Source organism: Octopus sinensis, linkage group LG17, assembly GCF_006345805.1.
Source record: "Octopus sinensis linkage group LG17, ASM634580v1, whole genome shotgun sequence".
Classification (NCBI taxonomy): Eukaryota; Metazoa; Mollusca; class Cephalopoda; order Octopoda; family Octopodidae; genus Octopus; species Octopus sinensis.
The window spans coordinates 1422596-1435095 of NC_043013.1; the positions used below are offsets into that span (position 1 = coordinate 1422596).

Sequence of the window (12500 nt, forward strand, 5' to 3'; positions counted from 1 at the left end):
TTATTATCATTATCATTATTATTGTTGTTGTTGTTGTTGTTGTTGTTGTTGTTGTTGTTATTATTATTATTATTATTGAGTGAGAGAGCAGTTCTTGCTATCAAAGTGACACTGGGGTAAAATATGCGAAGCCCAGTATACCCATAATGACTACCCGTCTGATAAGGGTACACTAGGCACATGCATCACAACCATATGTGCGCGACATGGTGATCTCATATTAAGATAAACAGCATATGACCTTGCAAGTGGGGCTCAGTTAGAATTTTCTTCTAGTCAAGTAAACCATCCCGCTCAAAAGGTCCCTGAATATAGGTTGTTTAAGGATATTGAACGAAACCCCCCTGTTTCCAGAGGTGAATTATTCAAACCCTAAAGAATGCCTCTCAACACACGGCTATGATGCTCCCCCACTACTTCTGCTCGTTATCAGAGATGCACATATCGTCAGCCACTAAAGGACATGCTCAACTGGTTAATGTCAAACCAAATAGGCATTCTATAATCCAAGAATGTGGGATCATATCGTACAGGCGTACGATATAATCCGTAGCATGGCTAAGTTAGTTTTCCTCCTCTTGCCGTCTCTAAGTACAGTTTTGGCTTCCATGAGTTGATCCTTGGCATCTCTGCATTTACGTTTGCAAAAATGGAGTCCTGCTCATGTTGCAGGACTCCATTTTTCCCCAAATGTCCGTACACTGACTGCGCGACTATTCCAGTCAATAATTTCCACAGGATATCGGCCTCTTATTGTCTACCGTATTGCCTTTTTCGATGCTTTTCAAGCATAGCCCTATCCTACTCATTGTCAACCACCCTGTTGTTACTTGGTCGGCGTTTAATAAGGTATTGAGTTGTGTAGCTATTCGTGCATGACATTCACCAAATCTTTTAATCCAGTAGCCTTGAACTCCATCAGGTCCCGGGGTCTTCCAGTTGTCCATTTTTTGCTGATTTCCTTCACTTCCCTAACTGAAATGACTAGTTCTGCCTGTTTTGGACAGACTACTGTTTGTTTCAGTTCTTTCAACCAATCAGCATCCTTCTTGTGCTCCTTGTCTTTGCCCCAGATGTCACTCCAAAACCTTTGACTTTTAATGTTATCTGGTACAACTTTTCAACTGTTCACTCTTCATTTATTTCTTTTAGAATCTCTTCTGATCTACTCTAAATAATCTATTCTGCTGGTAACCCTTCATTCTTTGGTCGTATCTTACCATCTTTGTCTTCTTTGCAACGAGGCGCTGTTGCAGTTCCTCCATTACCACTTTCAGGTCCTTTCTTTCTATATCATACTCCCTGTTCAGTGCCCTCTATTTCTGTTCGCTTTTAACTACCTCCTTCTCTTTTCGGCCTAATACAGAAACGTCTTTCGAGAGCATATCGAACCCTACCTGGATTCGTCTTTCCCACCACGGATCTTTCCTTTTCTCACTCCCATTATATTTATTTTTCTTGACATCAACGCCCATATTTTCTGCTACAACAACACTTGCTGCCTTCATCAAATTATTTGTTTCTGTGATATTTTTTGCTCTCACGGATTTTACAATTTCATTCACATTTTTGGTTTCTTTGGTTCAATTCCCATCGATCAACTTTTTACTACTACTACTACTACTACTACTACTATACTACTACTACTACTACTACTACTACTACTACTACTACTACTGCTGCTGCTGCTGCTGCTGCTGCTGCTGCTACTGCTGGTACCACCACCACCACCACCACCACTGCTGCTACTGCTGCTGCTGCTGCTACTACTACTACTACTACTACTACTACTACTACTACTACTACTACTACTACTACTACTACTACTACTACTAACAATAATAATAATAATAATTTTAAATATTTTTCTTTATTCCAGCAAAATGGCTTTCTCTGGAATTTCAATTATCGCGATAATTCTTCTTTCTGTATGTTTCGCTCACGGTGTAAATACTGGAAATGACAACATAAACACACACCCCAGGGATAAAGTCGATGTTTTCAGTAAATTCCTGAAGAATTTCAATTTGAAAGGAAATCTCTCGTTACCAATCCGTTCCATGGAATCCAGTCTGAGTAAATTCTATTCCCGATATTACTGCTCATCCAAACGAACATGTAAGACGTCTTTGGTAAGATTTCAGTTTCTAAAATTCTGTATTCTTCACATTTTCTGATAAATCTATTGGAGTTTGTTAAATCTGTGTAAATGTTTAATTTTCACGGTTTGAAATAAAAATCTTTCGCATGTGCACGTGTGTGCATTCTTGCGTTTGTGTCTATGGGTGTGTGTGCATGCGCGTGTGTATGTGTGTCTCTGTCTGTGTGTGCGTGTGTATGCATGTGTGCGTATGAGTGTGTGTATTTATGTATGTGTATTTGTGTGTGTGTGTCTATATGTGTATGTGTGCATGTGTGTGTGTATGTATGTGTGTCTGCGTGTGCATGTGTGTCTGCGTGTGCATGTGTGTGTTTGTGTGCATGTGTGCGTGTGCATGTGTGTCTGCGTGTGCATGTGTGTGTTTGTGTATGTGTGTCTGTGTCTATGTGTGTGTGCATGTGTGTGTGTCTGTGTGTGTGCGCGTTTATGTGTGTATGTGCGTGTGCGCGTGTCTGCGCGTGCAGCCATTTACATATATGTGCACAGCTGACAGGCGCTAACATATTTGAGAAATTTTAATTAATTGAAATTCATATAATTTATTTATTTACAACATTCATGCGTAATTTGCGACCTGCGGCTCGTTTTGAATGACACACCTAGCGTAAAATTACTTTGAATATTTTAGTTGTGCGGCCCGTCGTATGACGAGCTATGTCTCATGTGGCCCGCGTCTCGGAAAAATTGCATAGGCTTCGTTTAAAATATCTTGGCTTGTATATTAGCAGCCACTTTACTTATAATTTTCCATGCAGCCAGCGTCCTTGGATAGTTTCCCTCAATCGTTCTTCCAAGTTTATGCATGAATAAGTGCTTCCTAATGTTATGTACATTCCGTGAGAAAAGCCATTACAAAGGATTACTGCAAACAGTAAAATATTGAGAAACCTGGTATGCAGTTTCCATCGTTGTTTCAAGCTTGTTCGCAATCTACCAAGAACTTTGAGAAAGTTAAGATTGCCAGTATTTCTAATTTTAGAGAGCCTCTACGAGATACTCAACCATGTAAATATAGCTACCACAACTCCCTTAAATCACACTTTGCCGTATTTAAGAAAACTGGTACCACATTAAATAACCGAATAACGTACAGAGTATCTAAAAATAAGACAGATGGCCATGGTTGGAACGCTTTGATCATAGGTATGCTTGGGGCTAAATCACTATCAAGTTCTGAATTGTAATTATATGTTTCAATCAGAAAAATTCAGGTAAAAAAAAGGTAACTAAGCTGAAATGAAAAAGTGGAAAAGTTAAAGCAAGCTGCTTACCCTGAAATAAAGAAACGGGTGCAGGATTTAAAAAAGAAAATGAACGTAAGCCAAGATATGTTAAATCAAGCATAATGTTGAAGATCTTTCGCGCATACGGCATTCTCGAAGTACTAGTTCTTACCATTGCAAAGACCTTCGAGAAAACCAGAGTACATGTGTTGTCATCTAACGGAGAAATAGAATTCTTTTAAATACTAGCTAGTGTGCTACAAGGAGACACGCTTGCACCTTGTCTGTTTGCAATATTATCGGATTATGTGATGCGATGGGCTGTAGGCAACAGTGGCGAAGGCCTTGGCTTCACCTTTGACCGGCAAGGATTGCAGAGAGTACCAGCAGTAAGCATCACAGACCTGGACTTCGCAGATGATGTAGCACATGCATCTGATGAAACAAATCGAGCTCAACAGCTGCTCAGCAGAGTAGAGACATCAGCTGCCAAAACTGAACTGTACACAAATGTCAAGAAAACCGAATACATGACTTTCAACCAATCAAGGGATGCTGAACTGTTTGCTTTGAGTGGTTCCGAATTGAATGTTGTTAAAGACTTCATGTACTTAGGTGGTTGGATGAGCAGTTCGGAAGCAGACATCAAGATCAGGAAGGCACAAGCATAGACAGCCTCTCACAGACTAAAGAATGTCCTGAACTCCAAATTGCTCCGGCGAATCACAATCAAGCTGGTCATTGCAGCTGTCAAATCGGTGCTGTTATAGGACAGTAAAACATAGACACTGGTAAAGAAATTATCAAACGGGTTAAATGGATGATACCCAAGGATGCTACGAATGGCCCTAAATGTGAAATAGCAGCCACATATGACAAATGAATGCCTTAATGAAGACCTGCCGAAAGTTAGCGAGAATATCATGCAAAGATGGCTGCAATTATCTGGTCACTGCATGCGCCACGCTGAGCTGGAAGCTTCCAGATTAGTTTGTGGAAAGCAGCTCCTGGTGATGTAAGAAGATTTGGAAAACGTCGTCAACTTGACAACTTGATTGCTGACACTGACCGGGAATGTATCCAGGAGCCCGAGGCAGCGATGATGGATTGAGAAGTGTGGTGGGTGGATTTTGTTGCTGCGGCCCGGGCTGGAACCCAGCCATAATAATAAATATATTTTGATCCTGCAGAACTGTGATTTCCTCTGTTTAAAACATTTGATTCACAAAAGAAAAAAAAAATCGCAAATAAAATCACAAATGAAAAAGTTTATGGCTAATTCTGTTCTCTGAAACTAAGAAGAGGATGAAAGCTGATAGAATTTAAAAACGGTCACTGGGCAACGGTCACACTGGAGCATTGTCTTAAAGTGTTCAGTCGATCAAATCACCACAGCCCCCACACGTTTGGTACTTATTCTATTGGTTTCTTTTGCCGAATCGCTTATTTACGGGGTCGTAAGCAAAATAACACCGGTTGTGAAGCAGCAGGAGACAAATAACGACGCGTGCACAGACAGACACACACATGCACACACAAGCACGGACACACACGCGCGCGCGCACATACACACACGCGCGCGCGCACATACACACAAACACACACACACACACACACATATATATATACAGGGTGTATATATATATATATATATATATATATATATATATATATATATATATAACGGGAAGCTTTATGAAAATAAACAAAAGACGAAGGCAGGTGGAAAACAAACGAACAATTGTATTAGTATGGCGCTCAGGAAATATAAATAAAACAAGTCTTTAACGTTTCGAGCCTACGCTCTTCAACAGAAAGATACACAGAGAGAGAAAAACACAGAAAGAAGGAGAGCAAAAAAAATGCGTGCAGTAGCTAACGAATCAACATGGCGAATATATATATACAGGATGCGTAAAATATTTGAGGACAGATTTATGTTTATAAAATAAGATATAAATAAGAGATAATAACTTTATTTATTAAAAAATGCTATGGGAATAAAAATAAACCTTTTCTATAATGTTATTTAATAAAGCAACCTTCAGCTTCAACAACTGCTTCTATATGAGATCTAAATCCTATACATGCTCGAATCAAGTGATCCTGGTTCATTTTGGACATTACTCTGACAAATTCAGGTGTTCTGATGATTTCAGAGCGTTTAGAATGCTTTTTATGCTTTGATACTGGTGATACGTTTCCATCTTCAGCCTCTAGATCCTTACAAACTTTGTAGACGAAAGAGCTGGAAACTTTAAAAAATCGAGATGTTTCTAATTCACTATGCTCAGCCTTTATAACCACAAGAACAGCATGCTTCTTCATTTCTTGAGTAAGCTGAGAGTCTTCCATTATTATTTTCTGAAACAAAGATTATACAGAGTAAGTAAACATGCAGCAATGACCCTAAAAAGGTATGTCCTCAAATGCCTTACGTACTCTGTATATATATATATATATAGGGAGAGTTTACGAAAAAAACAAGACGAAGACAGGTGGTGTACAAAACAAACAGATGTATTAGTATAACGCTCAGGAATAGAAAAAGTCTTTTACGTTTCGAGCCTATATATATATATATATATATATATATATATATATATATATATATATATATATATATATATATATATTATATATATATATATACACATGCATACCTACAAGCATACCTACAAGCATACCTACATGTATACCTACATGCATACGTACATACATGCATACATACATACATACATACATACATACATGCATACATACATACATACATACATACATATATACATACATACACACATACATACATACATACATACATACATACATACATACATACATACATACATACATACATACATACATACATACACACACACGCTCGCACACGCACGTGCACACACACCCATACAAAGATGGGCAAAAGTTGGTATACAGTTGTGTAATATGAGCTGGCAGGGTGGTTAGCATGCCGGACAAAATGCTTAGCGACATTTCGTCGTTTTTTACGTTCTGAGTTCAAATTCCGCCGAGGTTAACTTTGCCTTTCATCATTCGGGGTCGATAAAATAAGTGCCAGTCACGTAGTAGGGTCGGTGGAATCCCCAAATTCTAGCCTTGTGCCAAAATTTAAACCCAATATGATTGAAATGTTCTTTTCATTTCTGTGGGATCTCTGGGAGCTGCCTAGATCCTTGCAACCCAACTTCTTTTTTTTCTTTTATCCGTGGGAACTTTGAATGAATGCTTGAGCCACAAGCGTTTTATTGTCTTCAGTGATAACACTGACCGGTGGACCACTTTTCTCTGCATTGCAGATGGACCCAGTCTGTTCAAATTTGTAGCGTATCTTGTTAACTGTTAATCTTGAGCTGGTCTTTGAAATTCTTCGGTTCATTTCTGTCGAACCATTTCTGCATTCTCCAGTACTGCTTGATGATCCACTTTCGCTCATCGCTTCCAGCCATTTAATAAAGTTCTGAAACGAGGAATAATTATTTTATTATAGAAAGAATTACTTAAAAAGAACATAGAATCATAGACTTGTTATCCTAAAAAGAAGTAGAGAAATGAAAAGAATATTCCACTCATATTAAGCAACGGTATACCTTCTTTTGTCCACTGCTGTACACGCATACTTATACATACATACATACATACATACATGCATACATACATACATACATACATACAAACATGCATACATACATACATACAACATACATACATACATACATACATACATACATACATACACACACAGTTACATCCGTACACAGTTACATGCATGCATGCACCCATCCACACAAACATACATACATATAGATGAAAAGTTTGCGATATTGCTTCCATCTCTCAAAATGTACTCACAGACTTTCAGCTCGTGGTTATAGTGGAAGATTTTCAGTCAAAGTGCCGCGCAGTGTGACTAAACCCGAACTCATGTGGTTGGGAAAAAATTATTCTAACCATACAGAAATGCTTGGAATTTTCATTCTTTTTGTTTTGTGGTAATCTCCCATGTTTAAAACGTAAAAATATGAAGAAATTTTCGAAAATTGTAACAAAATAAAAATATAACAGGAGGATGCCTATTCTTAACCCCCTTGTTTTTTCTTTTCAAAATATGTTCAAAATAACTAAGCTGCTATTGTTATTAAATGTGATTATTCGTAATGGAATTCCGTAAAGGTGGTGGTGGAGGGGGGGAGGCAAGAGGGACCAGATTTTTATATGAGGATCCTCATGGAGAAAATCAGGTTACAAAATATCCGCCACTGCATATGACTTTGATTATGAAAAGATGTCCCCCTGACTGCAGCATCCTATGTTGTGGAAAGCGTTATAGGATGATGGTGATGAAGGACTCAGTAGACGGCTGCACATTGGTTAGCAGGTTTACGAATTGGTTTAGCACCAGGAAAGAAGTTCGGTAAGAGTGCCATGTTTCTCGTCCGTCTACTATAACCTCTACTCTGAGGAGGTGGTGTGGAGGTCAGCAGAAGGTTTTGGTTGGATCGGCGTACGCATCAGTAGCCAGTGACTAAATAAATTTTGTTTTGCTGATAATGTCGTACCGATCGCTACTTCGTTGGATGAGTTCTAGAGAGCAACTGACAAAGTCAGTAGAGCTTCAACTGAATTTCAGCTAGAAATCAGCTCCAAAAGAACCAGACCATTCGTGGCAACCACCAGGGAACAAGTGTAGCTTACCATAAGTGTCAAGGGGTGCAATTAGGAAATCGAAACAAGTTTTGGTACAAGATCTGCTCTGAGGCCTGCAAAAGCATCAAGCTTAAGGGTCTAAAAAATCCTGATCTTGTTATTAATGCTGGATTCTAAGGAAGACGATGATGTGCTACAAGTGAGCACCGTGGATCTGTTTGGTGACCCACAGAAGAAATAATTCAGTTTTGGAGGAGATGGGAACGGAACAAAAGTTTGTGACGGTAGTCAGATGACAAAAACTACGATAGTTTATCTATATTACCAGGGTCCAAAACTTCTGAGCTCGTATATTCGGGGGCAGGGTGGACTGTAAACAAATGACAAAGGTGAACGGTAACATCAAAGGCTGTAGGTACGAAACCTCGAAGCGTGGTGAGAAGTGGGGACGGTGTTGTATCTGAAGCCCAGGAGCCTTCGCAATAAAAAATGGGAATATTCATTATTCACCATCAATATCACGTGTGTGTATGGGGGAGGCGGGTACGCGTTGCATTTTAAATTCCACAGTGTTTCACTTTTAGCTTTATTATTAAAGTTTTGTATTCAAATTTTCGTTCGAGCTCCTGGAAGTTTTTTTGAACAATAAAATCCCTAAATAAGCTAACAACGTTTTTAAACCTTTACAGTGCTTTTAGGATGATATGATGGTAACGTACATTGGTGCCAATTTATAGTAGGCAGGGCCGATGTGATTAATGTTGACTTTACTGCTGGTAATTGAATTTTAACTGTTAGATTCATAAAACATTATTTCGGTGTTATAAATACTAATACATATTAAAGGTGTGCTTATATTATATTAATTCATGTTTATTTCTCTCGGATTCTTTTTGAGTTATTGTTTCTTTTAACGATTATACTTTCTTGCCATGTGCCTTCTTGTATCTTTATTGAATTATATTTCTGTCAATATTTTAATAAATACGGAAATCATAAAACCGAAACATGTACTGCCGCAATAAATTGAAAACAAATTAGACGTTGACTAATATTTTTTCCCTCCTTACATATTATTAATAAACATTTAAAGCTCTTCCCGTATAAAATATCTTAAAAACTAAACTGACTAATGGGAATTGTTCATTGACCTAAAAATAGTTCATTGGCATAAATAAATTCGGCAGAAACATAACAGATTTTTAAAATCCAAAATTGAAATGTTTATATTTATTTTTATTTATTGTTTATACTGTAAAGAATATCAAGGTCTTTTGTAGTAATATACCTATTTCTTTATTACCCACAAGGGGCTAAACATAGAGGGGACAAACAAGGACAGACATAGGTATTAAGTCGATTACATCGACCCAGTGTGTAACTGGTACTTAATTTATCGACCCCGAAAGGATGAAAGGCAAAGTCATGTTTGTAACATAATAACTAACAAGGGCTGGTCTATAAAAGCTGTGGGTAAATAATATCTTTTAAATGGAAACAAGTTTTACGTTCTGTATTACTTGTGAGCAGTAAGTCCGCCGATGTGAAGTGTTGTTATTTCCTTTTTCTATTGAATTGTTTTGAATATTTACTCACACGTTTGTTTTCAACCTTCCGGTCACTTCAATACGTGGAGTCTTTGTAACTCGGGAGAGTAACTGACATGAGAAATTCTTTTGTTTGATATTCATTCGTAGTCTTGTACAGGTTTCGCTGGGCGAAATGCAAATGGGAAAAGCAAGCGTGAAAATGAAACAAGGACTGCATAAAATAGAAATTAAAAAAAAAGCCATGAATCTGAGTGTTTAGGATGTTTTGAAATATCAGAATAACAGGAGAGATTCTGTTAAGAAAGGCCATAACAATGTTTGCGAAAGGAACATCAAATATGCTGAGCTCATAGGTATGTTACACAAAGGCTTCATTGACGATCCTGGATTGAGATAGCTGTAGGTAGGTTCTTTCGGGAGACAAGCTTTGTTAATCATATGAAATCGCATATTATACGCATTCATACTATCAATGGCTACGAACCTCCATGTCTACAGCATATCAAATGTACAGCACAGGGCAGAGTGCAGAAATAGAAACCGGGACTACAAAAATATCTAAACAGAGACCCATTGATATACCCAGATATTCCTGTGGAAGTGCAGAGTTTGGTTTTGGTTGTCGCGTTTGTTTAAAACGTTGTAAGTCATCACCTGGTCTTAAAAGAAATCCTCCAAGTATGGCACTGAGCAATAAATAGTAATATAATGTGACCGCTATCGTCTGAAACATCGAAGCAATCACACACACACACACACACACACACACACACACACACACACACACACACGTTGGCACGCACGCACAGAGACACCACACACACACACACATTGTATAACTGCTGTTTGCAATGTCTTCAGCGAGATCTAGAATGAATATTTTCATATTATTTCTTAACACGTTTGAGCAGGTTCAGACGCTGCAGTGTGTTTCTTAGGAGGATAAAATCTACCATTTTTGGACAACACATTGTTCAACACACTCGTCTCATTGGCGCACAGCATTCTGGGACACCGGTGTTTTGCCATGATGTTCTTCGGCAGCCATATTTTGCGTGAGAACCGACGTGGACGTGTTAAGAATAAATATACATACACACATACATACATACATACAGACAGACAGACAGACACACAGACACACATATATAATATATATAATATATATGTATGTATGTGTACATATATACAAAGGCATTCATTAATCTCGCGAGATCATGAATTTGCACCCGGCCAGTTTTTTTACTTCGGTCCTGTCGGCAGAGTACTGTTTGCTAGTATTGCGCTGATGCTGTTTCCCCGCCGACTTTACTTTCTCTCGTCACAAAACCTCAGCCTCTACTCTCATCTCAAACCCTTCTTCAGTCTCTAACGGGAGCAATCATCTCTAAACCTTTCACGTTCATCGAAAGGGACTCTATGTTTCTTTTGCACGCATCTTTGAAGCAAAAATATATTTGTCTTTGAGTTTTCTTGCCGAAGTTCAGTTCCTTATGCAGCAAATATTTCGGGTGTCTTCCATTCTGATATCGATGTGCGTGGCCCAGTCATCGGAAGTGATGTTGTTTTAGTAAGATGAAGAGGCTGGGTATTTGCACCCTAGCCAGGAATTCATTGCTGGTGATTCAACCAGGATCCGTCTCAGGTTTTCGTGGGTACAAAGTGTTGAGTCGCTGCTTTTTCTTGGAGTTGCTGCCCCTGGTCTTTCTGTCATAAAACTGTGTGCTGAGGACGCAAGCCTTGTAGTCTGCAACCTTTGTGCCCCACCGTAAACTTACTCTTCTCGCAAATTCGTTTTGTCAGTGTGACTAGTGCTGAGGCTGTTCTTCCAATGATCTTTGAATGAATGCTTGAGCCACAAGCGTTTTATTGTCTTCAGTGATAACACTGACCGGTGGACCACTTTTCTCTGCATTGCAGATGGACCCAGTCTGTTCAAATTTGTAGCGTATCTTGTTAACTGTTAATCTTGAGCTGGTCTTTGAAATTCTTCGGTTCATTTCTGTCGTACCATTTCTGCATTCTCCAGTACTGCTTGATGATCCACTTTCGCCCATCGTTTCCAGCCATTTAATAAAGTTCTGAAACGAGGAATAATTATTTTATTATAGAAAGAATTACTTAAAAAGAACATAGAATCATAGATTTGTTATCCTAAAAAGAAGTAGAGAAATGAAAAGAATATTCCACTCATATTAAGCAACGGTATACCTTCTTTTGTCCACTGCTGTACACGCATACTTATGTAGTAATATTCTATGTTTGTATCGTAATATTTAGGAAGGAGTGGTTTATGAGCAAATAATATAGTTTAAGTTGAAAGAACTTCTACGTTTTTAATTGCTTCCTGTATAAGGTAAGCTGGTGTATGGTGTGATAATTTTCAGTGTGACTAGTGCTGAGGCTGTTCTTCCGCTACTTCAGCTGATCTCAAGATTCGCGGGAGGGAGAGAGAGGGGAAGAGAGAGGAGAGAGAGAGAGAATCCTCAATGAAGGTGCCGATGTATGTGGAATGATGAACTTCGTCCAGCTCGCTGCTTCTCCTCCCTGTGTGTTGGCAGCATCATATTATCTGCATACTGCGTACTCTCCGATGAGAGCTTTACGTACTTTAATTTTCGTTTTCAGTCTCCCGTTTGATATTATGTGAAGGTAAACATCGTCAGTTAGCACGACAGAGAAAAGATGTCCAACAGGACATTGCTGGGTACAGAGTCTTCTTTCACTCCTCTACGAACGTTGAAGGATGCACACGTAACAAACGCTCGCACAACACGAGCACCACTCTCTGAGTCTTCCTGTTTACTACCCGGTGAGAAACCGAAGTGAGATTATTTACCATTAGGCGGGGGTGCTGAAGGATTCTTGGCTTTATGTGTATCATTGCAGGGACCAGGCTGG

The 12500-nt window shown here is 38.8% G+C and overlaps 1 protein-coding gene across 3 annotated transcripts in view; it reads left to right on the forward strand.

The window, feature by feature from the left end:
- Positions 1 to 12500, forward strand: part of LOC115220872 (zinc transporter ZIP6-like) — a 54133-nt gene that overhangs the window by 4610 nt on the left and 37023 nt on the right. For all 3 annotated transcript variants that reach the window (XM_029791055.2, XM_029791053.2, XM_029791056.2), the window contains exon 2: positions 1880 to 2132. In XM_029791055.2, coding sequence (XP_029646915.1) covers positions 1884 to 2132 — 249 coding nt within the window. In that variant the 5' untranslated portion in view covers positions 1880 to 1883. The remainder of the gene's footprint in view (positions 1 to 1879; positions 2133 to 12500) is intronic.